This window comes from Delphinapterus leucas, chromosome 5, assembly GCF_059928025.1.
Source record: "Delphinapterus leucas isolate spDelLeu-1000000601 "Yukka" chromosome 5, BTC_Dleu_Yukka2, whole genome shotgun sequence".
Taxonomy (NCBI): Eukaryota; Metazoa; Chordata; class Mammalia; order Artiodactyla; family Monodontidae; genus Delphinapterus; species Delphinapterus leucas.
The window spans coordinates 118,359,761-118,378,589 of NC_143133.1; the positions used below are offsets into that span (position 1 = coordinate 118,359,761).

General features: G+C 43.5%; 1 protein-coding gene and 1 pseudogene across 2 annotated transcripts in view; one reads left to right on the plus strand and one right to left on the minus strand.

Moving 5' to 3' along the window:
* Window positions 1–9,353: 9,353 nt before the first annotated feature.
* On the minus strand, window positions 9,354–10,183 carry LOC149749229 (uncharacterized; annotated as a pseudogene).
* Window positions 10,184–10,513: 330 nt separating this feature from the next.
* Window positions 10,514–18,829, plus strand: part of PPP3CA (protein phosphatase 3 catalytic subunit alpha) — a 298,715-nt gene continuing 290,399 nt past the window's right edge. The window contains exon 1 of one of the 2 annotated variants that reach the window (XM_022582432.2): window positions 10,514–10,621. In XM_022582432.2, the coding sequence (XP_022438140.1) occupies window positions 10,564–10,621 (58 nt within the window). In that variant the 5' untranslated portion in view covers window positions 10,514–10,563. The remainder of the gene's footprint in view (window positions 10,622–18,829) is intronic. The other variant, XM_089912447.1, reaches the window with a different exon arrangement.

Here is an 18,829-nt window from a genome sequence, read left to right on the forward strand (position 1 = left end):
ATATACTGTATATCTATATATAGACACATTCATATTTTTAAATAATCTGCTCACATCTTTGAAAATTAGAAAAGAAGTTAATGCTTCTATTTGTAGCTAAGACACATTAAGAGGGCATTTCTTTCCAGTCTGGTTTGTATAATATTAACAACTGCCAGTGATGGCCCAACAATACCCATCTACAAAGGCACTAGAGTATTGAGAGTGAGGGAGAAACCAAGCCTTGGCCTAAGAGGGAGCTGGCAAGATTACAAGAAGTGGTAGTGACACCAGGATTGGGTGTAGGACCGCAGGCCCTAGGGAAGATGTAGTAAGATCAAAATCGAGCCAAGTGGAGTATAACTGATTCAGTCCAGTGGAGGTCATGTGGCAGAATAGGAAAGGTTCAATACAAGAAGCAGGTCAGTAGCCACAGGCACGCAGGAGTATCTTGGCATGTAAAAAAGAGCTAAGATGTTTGTCCTAGTCACTAGCTATCAAATAGTAGCATGGAAGTCCCACGTGGGTTAGATTATTTAGAACTGCTGATGGCATTATTACCCTTTATAAATATTTGGCCTCCCTCTGATTTTGAACATGTGGGAGGATCACATACCTGTGCCCCCTTGAAACAAGGTGTGGCCAAATGAGGAGTTCCAGTCAAATGTAGTCATTTGTGAGTGCCACTTCTGGGCAGAAGCATTTGATTGCTGGAACTCAGCTCTCCAGGGCTCTCCTCTCCTGCTGGGTGACTGTGAAATGCTGATATGGGTGCTTCTGACTGATTGAAGCAGGCTGGAATGCTGAGCCAGCACACGGAGGATGACTGCCCTGGAGGGTGGCCCAAGCCTGCAGAGAACATCAAGCTGTGTTAAGTTACTGAGATCTTTACATTTTTATTGCAGCATAGCTTATAACCTGAATGTGACATGGAAACAGGCATAGAGCATATTCAATTAAAAACCTTCGCACTTACCAAGACTCTTCAGGCAGAGTCAGTCTCTGCCTCTGTCTCTCTCTCTCCCCCTCCCCCACCCCTATCCACCCCTCCCCCTCCCCCACCCCTATCCACCCCTCCCCCTCCCCCACCCCTATCCACCCCTCCCCCACATATACTGTTTTCACTCTTTTTATTTTTGGTATTGAGTGTGCTATAGAAACAACTGGGATGGGCAAGGATGGGAGCATCTTATAGTCATTTTTTTTTTTTTTTTTTTTTTTTTTTTGCGGTACGCGGGCCTCTCACTGTTGTGGCCTCTCCCGTTGCGGAGCACAGGCTCCGGACGCGCAGGCTCAGCGGCCATGGCTCACGGGCCCAGCCGCTCCGCGGCATGTGGGATCTTCCCGGACCGGGGCACGAACCTGTGTCCCCTGCATCGGCAGGCGGACTCTCAACCACTGCGCCACCAGGGAATCCCTTATAGTCATTTTTTGAGGAACCATCACAATCAGGTGTCAACTTTTGAAAACTCACAGAGGGCATGAAGTCACAATCTTAGCTGCTCTTTTCTACCCTTCGTATGATTCAGTGAGGCGTTTTGGGGTTTGTAAGGAACAGAAATCTCAAACCAGCTCTAGAAAACAGGATTTGTTGTCAAGATATTGAGGGGTCTCATAAACCCAGAAAAAATTTAAACAACCAGGCCTTAGAACAAAAAGGAAAACAGATTTAGGAATCTCTTTGTCTCTGTCTCTCTCTCCTCCCTTCACTCCTGCAGAATCTGAACGATGGTCCCTCTGGCCTGAATGGCTTCATCTGTTTACCCACCTTGCACATGAATCATTTGCTAGTGGCCATCTCAGTTCCAGTCTGCAAGACCTTTCATTCAAACAACCACCCCCAACTTTCCTCTGAATTTTTAAGTCATGTTCTTCCAAGACAGTATCTGTTTAGCCTAGCTTACTTTGCAAATTAGTTTTGGGAAGTTAAGGTCACTGGTCCTTAGATGTTCTCTAGTTAGATATTCACCCACCCTGGTCCAATCCTCTGTGATGACAGCAATTGAACCTGTGAATTGATGATCACTCAGCAGGTGCCGTGGCTGGGGCATTTTATCTAAGATGGGAGTGGGCAGGACAGGCACCTGAAAGCCTATCTAGCACAATTTCCCTGACTGTTTACACTCCTGTGGGCTGGACCTCAGGCACACCCTGAAAGAGAGAAGGAATCTCTTTTGAGGGTCTGCTTCTAAACAACCATCACCCAAATTCTACCCACTTCCTCCCTCAAAATTGCTAATGTCTGGCCTAATTTATCACTAGGGAGTCATTCAAATGTTTCAAACAATAGAACTCTTTGTGTATTTGAAGAAAGAGGAGGTATGAGTAACACTGTGCCCTCTCCTGGATTTACACACATAATTATTCTTACAATGGGGACATGTGAGAGACACACCTCACATGAAAATGGAATTCCTGAATTCCCATCCCATTTCTCATCCTGGAGGTCTGAGTCAATTCTTTTTACTCTTTTAAAGTTGATTTTTGTAATTAAAAAAAAATCTAAACATGAATTTCTATTTTTCTCTACAAATGCAAAATGATTACCATCATAAGATTAGTTAACATCCATCACCTCACATAGTTACAATTTTTTCCCTTGTGATGAGAACTTTTAAGATCTACTCTCTTAGCAACTTTCAAATATATGATAGTGTTACTAACTATAGTCACCATGTTTTACATTACATCCCCAGAGCTTATTTATCTTATTTCTGGACATCTGTACCTTTTGACCACATTCACTTAATCCTCCCACCCCCAACCCCCTTGAAATGCTTATTTCAACTGCTGAGAAAATAAGAAAAACTAACCTGGGCTAGCATTGTAAGCCCATTCTTTCAATAATCAGCTGTTAACCATGGAGATTCAAATGGGAACAAGACATATTCCCCTCCCTCGAGGGTCATGTCATCTACTTTCAGGAAGACAGACAAACACATCACAGACATAGCATACCGGCACATATACTGTCAAGTAATTATAAATATAAAAAAGGGGCTAAGTTAGTATAAAGAGGCAGAGACTGATGAGGTGCTATTTTAGATAGGTATAAAGACTGCTTTGTTAAAATCACCAGTGAACTCACCTTCTGTCAAAACCAGTAGTCAATTCTCAGTTATCGTTATACTCAAATCTTCAGCATTGTTGACACTTCGTTTGCTTGACCTCAGAGATACCACATTTCTACCCCAGAAGCTACTCCTTTCTGGTCCCTCCTCTTCTCCCTACCGCCTAACTAAAATAAAGAACTACTAAAGGGCTTCCCTGGTGGCGCAGTGGTTGAGAGTCCGCCTGCCGATGCAGAGGACACGGGTTCGTGCCCCGGTCCGGGAAGATCCCACATGCCGCGGAGCGGCTGGGCCCATGAGCCATGGCCACTGAGCCTGCGCGTCCGGAGCCTGTGCTCCGCAACGGCAGAGGCCACAACAGTGAGAGGCCCGCGTACCGCAAAAAAAAAAAAAAAAAAAAAAGAACTACTAAAATGCCACGACTACTCACCAGCCTGGCTCTTTCCTCTCAAGTCCAGATGCATATATACAATTCCCTATATGCCATCTCCACGTCCACATATAACATGCATCTCAAAGTTAACATATCTAAAACTAGCTTTAGAAATATGCTCTTCATTTCCAATGTTACCTCTGTCAGGAAATGGTAACACCATCTTTTTTTTTTTTTTGCTCAGACCCCAAACCTTGGAGTTCTCGACTCCTCTTTTTTATTTTCCTACAAAGTCTATCCAATCCATCAGCAAATCTGTTAGCTCTGCTTTAAGATATATTTGGAATAGGATAGCTTTCACTACTTCCTTCTAAACTCGATAATCCAAAGTACCTTATTTCTAGCCTGGATTGTGACAATAGTCTCTTACTTGGTGCTCCCATTTCCACCCCTGCTCCCTTCCAACCACTGCATCCAGGGTCAGTTCTTACAAAAGAGTGAGGATCTTCTTTAAGTTTAAATCATATCATATCCCTTTCCTAATAAAATACTGCTTATTTCACCAGAATAATGTTTAGAAGTTTTTTATGTTCTACGAGGCCCTATATGATCTGACCCTACATCATCTCTCTGACCTCATCTTGTACCACTCTCTCTAGTTCATTGTGCACCAGCTACACTGACCTCCTTTGACAGTTCTTTAAAAATGTCAGACTCTTACATCAGGGCCTTTGCACACGTGGTTTCTTCAACCTGGAACACTCCCTTTCCAGATAGCTGCATAGATACTGTCCTTACTTCATTTGAATCTCTTGAAATATTACCTTCTCAGAGAGGTCTTCCCTAAACAATCTGTCCACAACAGTAACACCACTTTGCCAACCACTCCTTCCACTGTTGTTACCACTGTACGTGATTTTTACCGCTTCGTTCACCTGTATGTGTAATTGTTTTTAATTGTTACTTTTAATCATATGTCTCTCCTCACTGGAATGTAAGGTTTATGAATGGAGAGACCTTGATATTTTCCTACTGCATTCCCAGTGTCTGATATGCATAAGTGTTCAATAAATGCCTATTGAATATAGGATTTCCAATAACCATGAATACTAGCAAAATAAAACCCCACTAATTAGAAGTAAATGGGAAGATGGCTAGACTGAGTGCAAGATTCTTTTTTAGTAGAATGTTTACTTGCAAATTCATGAATTTCCAATCGATAATGGGCAAAACTTACTTGGGGTAAGGTTAAATTTCTCCTGGCTTTAAAGAGTGAAACTCATTTCTAGTTACTATATTGATTTTGTATATGCAAATGTGCTTTTAGAGGGCTTGAGAAAGTTTGTCCTAAATTGATTTATCAGGTCTTCCACAACATGGTATCTTTAGTTTAATTGCTAAGTCATTTGATGTTGGTCTTGAAGTTGTTCTCAAAGCACTTCAAGTGTAAACTTCAGCTCATTTCAGGTCAACTATTCTGAGTTTAGAAAAGCCAGAATACATAAAGTTTTAGAGCATGAATGGTTCTTAGATTATCAATATAATACAACGTATATAGTTATTTTAAATGTGAACATTTATGACTTGACACCATTAATCTATTCATAATTTTTTAATTAATAATAAAATTAGAATTCAAACTATCTAGGAGAAAGGGCTATAAGATTTCTCTCCAGTTTGTGTGTATGTATATATAGATATAGATATATAGATAGATATAATATATAGATATAAAAATATATTTTTATATCTATATTAGTAATATTAAAATATCCCTGAGAGTAGGGGCTGTGGTACTTACTCTAGTGCCTCATATATTGGATGACAATAGACTTTTTAAATTCACTCAGCAAAATTTGTTGAGCATTTACTGTGTGCCCAGAACTGGGATATGAGATGAAGGTATAAATACAAATAAAACAAATATAAAAATATGTTTATTAAATCCAAATTAATAATGATTGCCCATAGTCTTGCCAAATTTTACATAAAATATATCCTCTCCATATTAAACTTAGCATACAATTCCATAAGTTATAGATTGGTCCCTGACGGAGAAAAAAAAAAATTTATTCCTGAATACATTTGGTATAACAATTTTTTATGTTCTTTGAAAAATAATTTTCCTAAATGAGTAAAACTATCTTCTGGAAAAAAACAAGGCTCAATAAAATTTCAAGAGCAATCCAAAAGATAAACAATAAGAAGCACTTTTAGTTTAAACCTCAAATAAAATCCATGTTGAATATATATTTCATAGAGACTCTATAGTGAATAGGGTAGAACATGTTAAAAGTGCATGTCATAGGAATTAGCTTAAAGATAATAAATCGAATTCTCATACATATTCATGGCTCTGCCAGGATTGGCTGTCTACAAGGTCCTTCAGCACTATGCTCCCTCATCTCAGGTGAGAATAGGTCAGACATGCTGCTGTCTGCCATCAACTACTCTGAACGAAGTGCATGTCTCAGAAGAGTTGAAACCGGAAGTTACTATTCAGCTCTTAAAGTCAAAATGATAGTAATTCATCCAAGAACCAAAGGAAAGTCGAAAATTTCAAAAGCTGGTTATTCTCAAAACAGGATACAAAATGAAATATCTTTATTTATTTTCTTTAAAAAAAAAAGCTTCTAGATCTAGCAGAGCACTTAATAGCAAACTAAAACATTATTCATTTATTCATTTACGATAATTTGTACCAATGGAGGTAAGCTGTGACTTGGAGCATTTGAATGCATAGATGACTCCAAATCCTCAACAGTTTCTTTTCTCATACATATTTATGTTCATAATTAGTTTTGATGAAGTAGCACCTTACACCCAAATGTTTGCAGAGATAAAATATGTACAACTCTTGTATAACAAGACTTTGAGATCCTTGAACGAAAGGACTAAATCTTGACTCCTTTATACATTTATGCATTATCTAGCAGCACAGTACCTTGCACAGAACAGGTGTTCGAAACACAACTGGCAAATCAATAGTTCTTTATAAAAAAACAAGGTTTGATGCTCATGTGTTTAAAAAAATAAGAATATTTTTAGTCTTCTTGTAGTTATATAACAGATACACAATAATTCTGGATTTTACTTTTTGAACTAACATAAATAAATAAACATAAATTTTGTGTGCTAATTTGGTGATACTAGCTCCCCTAACAGACATATCCCCACATTTCAATGGAGCAACACTAAGAGTTTATTTTTTCTTCATGTAAAGTCCAATGCAGATTTCTAGTAGGTGGGCAGCATTTCTCTGTGTGGTAGTTTAGGCACTGAGCTCTTTCCATTTGAGGTTACACCTCCTCCAGGACCCTAGAAGCCTCTGAATCCAGCTATAGGATGGCAGCCCATGGGCTAGAGAATGCATATCTGCTGCTTAACGGCCTTAGCTGGAAAATGATGAAACACTTCAGCCCACAGCCCATTGACCAGAACTAGTCTCATGGACCCACTCAGATGCAAGCAGGTGCAGGCCGGGAAATGGAGTCTCTACCTAGACAGATGCTTTGCAGAGAGAAGTATACTAAAGAAGGGGAAATACAACGTTTGGTAGACAGTAAGTTTTTTTTTGCCAAGGTTTTTTTTTTTCTCTCTCTTTTTCTCCATAAATAGAGGACATTGTCAAAGTCAGCATCCAGGAATTGCAGTAACTTTTTGAAAATGTAAATTTCATGTCTAAGGTGATCTGATGCAAGAGGTAATATAATCAAGGACTGCTTGGGCAATCTAACAGAATAAAAAAAATCGCCAGTAGCAGATAGTAGGACACCTGAAAATATCTAAATAAAAAAGATGATTTGGCTCTATCAGTAGGCCAGCTACGTGGACATAACTAGTCTCTAGTTAATATGCTGCTGTCTGGTTTTCCTTAGAGTAGGGTTTAACTTTGATTAAGAAGATGTGTCTGTGTTGCAACAGCGTGGAACCAGACACACGCATTAAAGGCACATGATGATAATAAGATGTGTTATAAAGTGATTATGATTCATAACATTTTTTTTTACCACACATACCTCAGTTAGGAGGTGTCCTAGACTTGTAGCAGACTGAAGGGTGTGCCTGAAAAGTGTGCCTTAATTTCCTATCTGTTTCATAAAACTTTTCTATCGTGCTGACTTTTTAAGTCTCTGAGCTTGGTTCAAAGGTATTTTTTTTCTTTTTTTAAAAAAATACCTGAGAAGTGAGTCCAAATAATGGTGGGAACTGTACCTCTGTTTGCAATATGTGGGAAAGAACGCTGCGGCATTGGAAGTGAGCATACCTGGACATGGTTTCCTATTCTTGCCTCAAGCAGGCCCTCTTCTTCACCCACAGGTCTTGGCATCCCTGCCTTGCTGTGTGCCATCTGGCCAGGGACCAACTTCCCAAATCTGCCTTAGCAACTAGCTCTGCCTGTGCTCAGGAGGCTGTTGTTAACAGTCCCTTCCTGAGGCAATACACTGGCCTCTCAGAGCTCATATTTTTATGACAGTTCTACTGGACTAGGCTTTACTACTGGCAAGGGCCCTTTTCAATTCCCCACCCCACACAAATTACCTATCACAGTGTCTGGCATATAAAAAGAGCAGGATACATATTTACTGAATGTACTGACTAATTACCACAAAACAATCCTAGGGTTGTGAATTGGGCAGCAGAATTTGGAGCCAATGGCAGTCTCCCTAAGTCAGGGACATACCTTGCGTGGTCTCCTTTTGCTAAAAAGGCCTCCATAGAGGCTCACCTGCCTCCTAGTTTGAGCTCCTATTCTTTGCAGGCCACACCGCTGAAGCCACACTCCATTGTCATCAGACAATTCCTAAAACTTCTTTTCGGGTTTGAACTTTCACTGTTGTGGCCTCTCCCGTTGCGGAGCACAGGCTCTGGACGCGCAGGCCCAGCGGCCATGGCTCACGGGCCCAGCTGCTCCGCGGCATGTGGGATCTTCCCGGGGCACGAACCCGTGTCCCCTGCATCGGCAGGCGGACTCTCAACCACTGCGCCACCAGGGAAGCCCTCGGGTTTGAAATTTAATCTAATCCCTGTCCCCAGCCTCTGCTGGTCCTTGGTCCTTGGTCCTTGTTGCTGAGGTTGGTTGGGGAGAGGGGCTGTGGAGAGGTGACCTTCTTGCAGAGGGAGACCTGCTCCTCATTCTGTGGCGCAGCAGGCAGGTCAGAAGGGAGCATTTGGGCCACTGTCACGCTTTGCCCTTCCACACCTCCCATTCCATCCTCCACACTCCTTCCAACGGGAGGATACCAGAATGGGGACCCACTTTGGGCTTCAGTGCCCTGCAGGTACCAGGAGCACCAGGTGGTATCGGGTGCTGGGAAGGGAGATGGGAAGGGAGACGTGGGGTCACCATTTACGACCAGTCGCGGGGTGTGTAGTGTCAACAGGGAAAAGGCGACCCTCTCTGGTGTTTCTCCCGCCCTCGCATCCCCATTTCTCCCTGGAGACCAGCAGGGCTGACCCAGGTAACTCAGAGTTGCCCAGGGTCGCTTGGACTCCCGTCCCAATCCTCAGTGGACAGCCCGGTCCCCCGTCCTATAGCGTCCCGCACTCTCCGCCACGTCCCTGGCCGGAGACACTCGGGAGCGGCTGTTCGTCGGAAGGTGTGGATGCACGGGTGGGAAACATTAATAACCACTACACCACGCCCCACAAAAGCCCCAACAGGAAAACCACCGTACACCCATCACAGGCAGAGTCCATCTCTCCAAGGTAAGTTGTTTATTCGTCCCCGTTTTGGCGCTTCTCTCTGGACAGCTGAGGCAGCGACAGCAGCTGTGCGGCGGGCCCCGGAGCTCCTCGCGCTCTTCCTTCCTCCGCCCTCTCTCGGTCGCCTCTCACCCCCACCCCCTTCCCTCCTCCCTCCGCCTCCTCCCTTCTTGCCCTCTCGCGGGCCACGCACACACCCGGAGACACCCTCCGCGCTTGGCTACTCACACTGCGGCTTAACCCAGCCGACCAGGCACGGTTGCCAGAGCGGCGCGGGGTGTGTGTGCGGGGTCCAGGGGAGGAGGCCAAATGGGGCTGGGGGAGGCATGGTAGAGCCTCTCTCCTTCCAGCCGCGACCCCCTGCCCATTCTCCTTCCCTAATCCTGGGCTGCCAGCAACAGTGACACCTGAGCGGAGACTGGGCGGTGGAGGTAGCAGACCCGCTCGACTGGCAGCAGCGAGAAAACAGAACGGGGGGCGGAGACGAGGAGGAGGAGCGGGAGGCGGGACCAGAGGGGAGCGCCGCTGGCAGTGAGTGACGCGCACACTAGCCAATGAGCGCCCGCAGCTCCAACGTCGGGGGAGTAGGGGGCAGGCTCCGCGGGGAGGAGGAGGCTGCCGGAGAGCTAGAGGCGGGGGCCGGGAGGAGGAAGGGGAGGAGGCGGAGGCGGGAGCGGTGGCGGCGGTGGCGGCGGCGGCGGCGGTGGCGGAGGGTAGGTTACGCCAGGGACTGTGTCTGCCGAGCTCCGCGGCTGTGCCTGTGTGAGTGAAGGAGCAGCGCGGGGAGGCAGAGGCGAGCGCGGCCGAGAGCGGCGGCGGGACGTCTCCGGCGGCCGCCTTTCAGCGGCGGTGCTCTGTGTGGGGAAGCAGTGGCAGCGGCAGCAGCGGCAGCGGCGGCAGCAGCAGCAGCAGCAGCAGCGGCGGCCGCCTCTCCGCCGCCGGGGACGCTGAGGCGCGGCTGGTGGCACTGACAACGGCGGCCCTGCCTCTCCTCCCTCGCCCCCGGCCCTCCCCATGTGATCGGTCTTAATCCCGGCAGTGTGCGCGCGTGGGGCTCCATTCCGCGGTGCCCGATCTCCGTGCCGGGGTGGGTGCTCGTGTGTGCGCTTCCCCTCCCCATCCCCCTTCCCCCAAGAATAAAAGAAGAACCGAGAGGCGTGCTTAGAAAATAAATAAATAACCACCACACACGCGCAGCCCGGAGCAGAGTCGGCGGGGCTGGCGGCGGCGGCGGAGGAGGAGTGAAGGCGGCGGCGGCGAAGGAGGAGGAGGGACGCGCGGAGAAGGCAGTAACTTTCAAGCCAGCTCAGAGCCCAGACCTCCAGCCAAGCGGTTTGCAGCGCGGCGGCGGCGTTGAGTGTCTGGCCCGCCGGTCCGGTCGGGGTGTGCAGTAGGACGGACGAGCAGCGCGTCGCTGTCCCCCGGCGGCCGGAGATGTCCGAGCCCAAGGCAATTGATCCCAAGTTGTCGACGACCGACAGGGTGGTGAAAGGTAAGCGGCGCGCCGCGGTCGCCCGGGTGCACAGTGTGCCGCAGGCGCCGGGCGGCTCACTTCCCCTCCCCCAGCCCCGGGTTTTCTCCCGGCTCCAGCCATGGACCTTCTAGGATATTGTGCAACCCTCGAACCCCCCTCCCTCGCGCGCCCTTCCCCCAGGCTTCCCACCCGGCCCCCCTTGGGGCATTTTTATGTAACGGGGGCGTCAGTTGGCAAATGGCTGAGCCGAGGGGAGGCGGTGGCGGGAGGGGGCGCCCGGGGGGTGGTTGCTGGCAGGGTGTAGCTGCTGTGACAGAAATAGGAAGTGGGTGGCTGCTCGCAGTCTTGCATGGGATCGGGTTTATGGTTTTCTTTTGCAGAGGGAGGGGTGATTTATGGCTTTTCAGAAATTAATATGGCATTTTTATGTGGCCGTGGCTTTCCACCGCCTGCCTCGCTCGGGCAGGGTTCTTTCGGCGCTCCATTGCAGCAATTCCCTCCGCGCCCCCTCCCTCTTCCCTTCCCTCTGAAAGGGCCCGCACAGGACTCGCGAGAGAGCGGGAGAGCGTGGGGGGAGCCCAGCGCTTCCTTCCGCGCGGGGCGGGGGCGGCCGCAGGGAGGGGGTGGCGGAGGGGACGCGCAGGGGGCGTGGGAGGCGGGGAACGACCCGAGAGCCCAGCCGCTGCCGCCCCGGGATTCCCCCGCAGGCCCTGAGAGAGACACGGAAAGCGGTTCCCCAGCCTCCCTCGCCGCCCCCAGCCTGCCCCCGCCGAGCTGTCATTGCTCTTGAAGGGTGCCCTGCTGGAGCACACCTCCCCGGTGGTAACCTCACCCCGCTCACTTCTTCCGTGCCCCTGGCACCCGCTTGTTAACGGGCTATTTGATTCCTGTCATTGGCTCTTCTCCCCCCCCCCCCCCCCCCCCGGGATCACAGACTCCTGGCGGCGAGGGCCCTGGGGTTTCTGGCGAAGAGAAGCCGGGATGCGTGGGGTGAGGAAGGGGACAGGTAGTGGTCTCCTCTCTCGCACCGGGGAATCCGCCGACTCCGTTGTATTCCGTGGTGGAGTGGGGGTGGAACCATCCTGTGAATCCTGGAAGGATGAGGCCACAGAGCAGATACACCAGGATTAAGTAGTATCCCTAAATGTAGTATCCCTACGTTCCTGGAGTCAGGACGCGGATCAGAGTAGGGATGGGCACGGGCTACGCGCAGAGCGGGCCTCTGGAATTGGAAACAGCGCTGGACGGTGTAGAGAGAAAGTGTGTGTGTGTATACGCCTGTGTGTTTTGTGCCGAACAGAGATAGTATCTAATGTGGCCTGAGCATGCAAGTAGAGTGCAAGGCAATGAAGTCGTATGCACCATGAGCAGTTAGGTGAAGTAACCCAGCAGTCTGAAGACCATGCATGATGCATAAGTCCTTATGGGGCTTCGGAACTATTCATTGCTTCACTCAGGTTTGCTCAGTTTTTTTTTAAAGTAATGTGCGTGTGAGTGTGTGTATGTGTGTCTTCTCTCTTCTCTTGTTTTGGTTCTATTAGAATCATTCCTGCTTCAGTGCAGTATTCACAGACCCATCAAAATAAGGAGGTAATATCTCTAAAAAAATGACTTGAAATAGGTCTATTGATGCACAGCTATTCTTTCTGCAGGCATGGATTTTCATGTAAACAGTCAATTCACATTCATTCAAAAGAACTATGTTTTGTGTTAAGGGCCTCTGTTGACATTTTCAAAAATTAAGACCTTTTGCTGAAATATCAGAGAATAACAAATATCTCCCTAAGGTGTGAAGTTTAGGTGTAACGCCAATCTGTATGTTGAGATTACCTTTTTTCAAAACACTTGATGTAAAGCTTACAATTAAAATGATAGCAGTAAATGTTTCAGCAATTAGAAAACACTCATGTGTACACATAAGGTCAGTTCTCTGTTTTAAATCGCAGAGTGTGGCTTCTTAATGTAAATGTAAAATTATCATCAAGTGAAGAATGTGAAAATAATTGTTCATACGTTCTGGCTTGATGTCTTTACCCGTTGATGTGAAAGAGCCCATTGAACCATTCCATGGCTATTTTGTCTTGCCTTTTTACAGTACTGTATTATATACATACTATCATAAATGGCTTTTCATTATACATACACATGACCACCGATAATTCAAAAAAATTTGGTTTACCTATTTTTGCAGAACTGAAATGCAGTTGGATGTAATAGATTCAAAATAGGAAAAGTTAATTTTGCATATATTTTGATAGGGATCTTGATGTGAAATTTTAAATGTGAAATTTTGTTTATAGAAAAGGTTTTATGATGAATCCTGATGTTAAGGTGGATATACTACTGCTATTCCTCTTATGCTTTCTTATAGACTTTATATGGTTGGCTTAAGAGGCATTATTGAAAGTTGGATTTGACATTTTGTCATACATATGATTTTTACCATCATTTGAGATGATAATCTATTTTGATTATCAGTCTTCTATGACATAGCATTTCCACGTGAAAACATATGTATATGCTTAATGAGTAGGAAGTACATGTTTGCAGAATGGAATACAGGTTACCAAACGATTTTTCACATTTACAAAAATTCAATAAGACATAGTTCACGAAGCCATGAAACCATGACTTTACTCTAAATTTTGTTAGAACTTTTATCTCAGTGGTCTGAGATTGACTCATGTTTTTAAAGTAGGCAAGTGAAATTTTTGTGCTCCTTAAGTATTCTTTCACTTTATAAAGTACAGATAACATTGACTCGCAAGTAGAAGTAAGAAGAATTCGGATCATTATTACTGCGGCCATGCCGTTTGTTTACAGTTATCTTCGTTAGTGTGATCTGGCTTTTGTTGTATAACAAACTGCTGTTTACAAATAAAGCTGTGCTTGTGGTTTTGTTTGTAGTAATGCGATGATGTGACAGCTTTCTTGATTTGTATTTCCAGAATGCAACTTTAGAAAGGTAGGCAGGTTGAGTTTTAGTCTCGACTGACTGTAGTTTTTCAGATTTTCAGCATCTTCTTGAGTGTGTTCACAGACCCTGGTCAGTTTTTAAACCTTAAAAATGGAAGGGCATGGCAGCATTGGAGAGGAAAAGCATTCGTTTAGATAACGTCAGAAAGTTACTTCATCTAGCAAAACTTGGGCTGTTTCATTTTGTCTGTTCTTGCATAAAAACAATGGAAAGTAAAACAATTCAGAGAAAACATCTTGGTAGTGCCATTTGTTGGAAAGCAGAGTAGTTTGATCCATTTACTGTTTTATATTTTTAAAAAGAAGCATTGTATAATTATAAGGCAAAAGACAGAAGTCAATAAATAGAAGAATAACTATTTCCCCCTCTCCTCCCTTAATACAACCCATAGTCTGGTTTTTTCCCTTCAGTGGTGCTCCACGGGCCTTGTTCCAAACTCTGGCTTCCCTTCATGTCTCCCTGCCTGTTCCTGTCTTTAACTCTTCTTCCTGTGGCCCTAACATTCCCTACGGGCTGGGCTGTAGAACTTTGCTTATATGACAGTTAAACACTTGGAGGAAATCGAACTGTATGTGACAAGTCTGCTGCTTTGTTATATCTCTTGCCCTTTCCTCTCTTCCCATCTCCAGGTATTTTGTAATGGGCCTTTTACCTTAACCCAAATGGTAGAAATTCCAGATACCATGGTAGGTTGTTGAGGGGTCAATTCCTGGCAAGTGTTTTGGGGAATTTCTCAAAAGCTCTAGTTAGGGGACCCTTGTGCTTTATGTCAGATTGCTTTTAACTCTTGGGAATGCAAAAAAAGGAGCTGTCCTTCTGTGTATTGTCAGCTTATATAGTATTTGTGTAGACAAAGTACACATAGAGAAATTCTGGAAAGCTATCTAGGATCTTATAAGCAAGACGATTGTAGCTAAGTAAAATGTTAAGTAAATAGGGATTCAAGCCACTAGTGTTTCTAGCTGAATGAGGCTGGTAATACTACTTAATTAAAGAAAACAAAAATATGGTACATCAGTGATAACTGTCATGTTTGGATCTTGAAATAGAATATTAAATAACGCCATTTCTTTGCAGTGTGTCAAGAAGAGCTCATTGTGAATTTATTTTACTGATGTTTGTTACCATCAGTTGAGCTTTTCCATGTATTTGGTTTTCCATTTGAGTATAGTAAAACTGCATTAATTCAGTGTCATTAATTGAAACTTTGACTAAATGTCATTGTTTGGTGGCTGAAGTTTACATCAGCACTGGATGTGAAGAAAGGGGACCGACTGCTAATCTAATTAATACTATAAGCAACGCGATTTGGGCATGGTGAATATCCTTAAAAAGAGAACAAATTCTTTTCAGGACTTAGTGAACGGCATGCAAATTAATGCTGTTAATTGCAAATTAGATTGATCTCTTCCTTAATCCTTTCAGGATTTCCACTATAAAGTAAATATAACACAAGTGCATTGTTTTCAAAACATTCTGTAAACTTAAGGCTTAAGGCAACAGTTGCAGCTAGGATTCAGGGAAATTCCAGTGCCATCAGTTAGAAGAATTAACGTTTAAAAAATAATAGTTTTTTGGGAACTGTGGGAAGAACCTCTGCTTTAAAGAACAATCTAAGACATCCAGTTAAAATGTGAAAAAAGTAACACCTTAGGCTCTAGTTAGAGGTTTACTCTGACATTTGTTTAGATTACTTTAAAAATATGCCTTTTAAGATCTGTTTGTTTCTTTATGATGTGCTTTTATTTGTAACTTTAGAGATATGAAATATGACTGACATGGTATGCGTTTATAGCTTTTATAATTGGCCTCTTCTGCTTTTCCTTATCTTTTTTGTGTCAGCCATGTGTAAAGTTGAAACTAATTATGAAACCAAATAAAGAATCCATTTAGAGTGACCTCATTGGAAAACAGCATTTTTCTAGACATAGTCTCCTTTTAGCAAATCCAGTGAAATGATATGAAAAAATCATTTTGTTAATTTTTCAGCAGCTTTCTAGTGTAGCATTCTCCTGATGTTCAAGAGGAATACAGTGAGATTTTGAGTCCCAGCTTCCTATAATTCCACTGTTACGTGTTAATAACATCACCGGCTACTTGTCCTATATGTAAATGGGCAGCAGTTGTACTTGCCACTCACTTGTGAGAACCAGAAGATCATCAAATGGGAGTTGAGAGCCTGGAAGGTTACCCTTGGTCCACTCACCTGGGAATGGCAATTCAGTCACTGCTGACACAGAATTACAAATGACAGCATGTTAATGTATTTTCAGGGTCACTCAAGAATAGTCAGGACCATTAATATTGAAATTCATGAATGCCTTGGGTCTACAGTGGTAGCTCATGTGACATTTATTTTATGGTTGAAGAAATGGAGCCAGAATAGATAGAATGGTTGGTCACAGGTGGGACTAGAATGGAGGTGAGTGTAAGCAAATTCTTCCCTTTGGCAAAGATGCTCTTCTCTCTTGAGCATCTGTTTGAAACTGTCACTTCTTTTAGTAATATTTAGGATATCACATTTTGTTTTGAAATTTTCTTTATTGAATTACTGGCTATATAAAATAGTTTTATTAGGAGAAGCTTTTATATCTTTATATTTAGCAGAAATTTAAAGTCTGATGGTAAATGTTATAATCTGATTTGATCTTGGCATGAAGTTTACTAAAGGAAAACTGTTAAACAGTGTTTTCTATTCATATCAATATATATGTAGAAATAGAAATAGCGTACACTCCTGGTAAGGAGTTTTATTTACTTTTATTTTGAAAGGTGTTATTGTAAGACTATTTGTCTGAACTACAGATAATGGCCCATATTGTTACTCTGGTTTGAGGATTTTGTTAATTTCTAGGGAAAGCTCTAGAAAATAGGAGCCAGCGTTTCTTTTTTTTTTGTGGTACGCGGACCTCTCACTGCTGTGGCCTCTCCCGTTGCGGAGCACAGGCTCCGGATGCGTAGGCTCAGCAGCCATGGCTCACGGGCCCAGCCGCTCCGCAGCATGTGAGATCCTCCCGGACCGGGGCACGAACCCATATCCCCTGCATAGGCAGGCGGACTCTCAACCACTGCGCCACCAGGGAAGCCCAGGAGCCAGTGTTTCTTAGGCAATCTACTCCTTTTTTAAAATACAGTCATCAGGTAGGAATGATGTAGACTGAAACAGGGTTTCAGTTTGTAAACTGTCTTTAATATTCTTTGCATTTTGGCATTTTTGACCCATTTTATTTTATAATATTTCCATCTCCTGTATTCATACAGGCTGTATTCATTGATAAGCCATCCATTATATTTCATATAAGCAATCAAATTAAAAATTTCATATTCCTCCACGGTTAGCGATTCTGAATAATGGCTTAAAGCAGGTGGACTATCAACTTGAGGACTTAGACCTATTGCTGGAATCTCAAATCCATTTCACAAGTGCACATGCAGGTATTTAAAAAAACAAACAAACTCTGAGGAAGCAGTTATCAGTTATTAAAATGCTATGTGTTTTTGGAATTGGATGGATTCCCTTTGAGACCATCATAGAGAGGAATAGAACTTTGTGTTTTTCTTTTTATTTCCCTAGTCTGTGCTTTTGCCTCACAGCAAAATATATTCAACTCTATTTTAAAAGATGGTCTCTCTGACTTTCTTTGAACTTCTATCCCTTACAGCTGGAAATTCTGCATGTCTCTGCAAAAGAGCAAAATAAACATGTAAATTACCAAAGATTTACATTAACAGCTGCTTCCAGATTATGACATACCACCTTTCAATGTTTGTCAATTTCAGATACTTTCTATAGTTGTGAAACCCGAAGAATGATGGTTGATGCTCAGAGAGAATATTTTATTCATATGGAGCTAAATTTAAAAAAAATTTCCCATCAGCTCCAGGATTCTAAGAGTTAAAGAGTCTCTACAGTGACTGTATAGCTCCAGTTTTTCTTTTTGGGAGGAGCAGCTACTTCTGATTTAAAATGTTTAGTTGTCTCTATGTAGTATTGGAATGTTTTGGAAATTTTAGTATGTCAGTGTCTAAACTGTATCTCCCAAGGTTGCTGCATTTACTTGGATGTTACATAAAATGATTTGTTAAAATGTGTATTCAAACTTTTAGTTTGGGAAATACAGTGCCTAGCTAATAGTGCCTAGCTCAATGCCTTGCACTTTGGCCACTGAATAAATTCTTGTTGAATGATTTGGGCAATGCACAATTATCACATGTCTCCTGAAGCCATAAATGGAGACACATTATATGTTTATTTTGAGTGCGTTATATAAATTTTGATTCTCTGTAGATGGCTCTATATGGTGACTGCCCGGTTAATTGGAATGCTGCCTTCTCCAGCGACATCAGGGAATGGAGTATGAGAAGAAGGCATTACGAAGGTGACACAGTTAGATTGAGGGCAGTTTTGTTGTTTGGTCATTTGGACTGGCTTTATGCCAGCTGAGTTTAAAAGGCTAAATCCTTTTCAACTTAGCATATTAACTTGAACCTGAAAGCTTTCTTTCAGTTTCTGTTGTATTTCTCCTTAGGCCGATCAATTTTTGACGAGTGAGAAAAGATATGTTAATCATTCAGTGTTTGATTTATTGGGTGATTTATATGTTTTAACTATTGTCCAAACTTGGACTTCAAGAGAACAATGACCTGGCAAATCTCATGACGAGAAACAAAACACGAAAAATCGAAACCAAAACAAAGCAAAATTCTCTTCCTTTGTTTACATCTCAGTTCATCATTTTCTGTAAAGCTTTTGTAATCCAGAAATGCAGCCTTCTCCAGCATAAGCTCCTGCCCTTCTCTGCCCCCCCAGTGTCACTGGAGGCTATCTAGTGGGAAGATACAGGGGCCGTGAGAAGTTAAAAAAGGTGGCACCAACTCTGCTGACTCCTTATGTTCTCCTAAGTGGGCTTTAAGCCATTCATTGACATTTGGTTTTAAACATCTTGTGAGCTATGCCATTTTATCAAATTAAATTAAAAGCACAATATATTCTCTTAAAATGACAGAACCTGAGTCAGGGCTTCAAGTTTGTGGTATAATTTTTTTGCTTTTTACAAAGAAATTAAATTTCTTTTTATTATTAAACCTGGCATTGTTGGTCTGCTGTGTATATTTAATGTTGATAAATTAAAGTACATGCATACCTTCTCTGTGGGTCTGACTATTGGCATGATAACAGTTCTCATCATTTAATTCTCATTATTACAGCTTTAGTTCAAATGTCACCTCCTCTGGGACCCACATCTCCT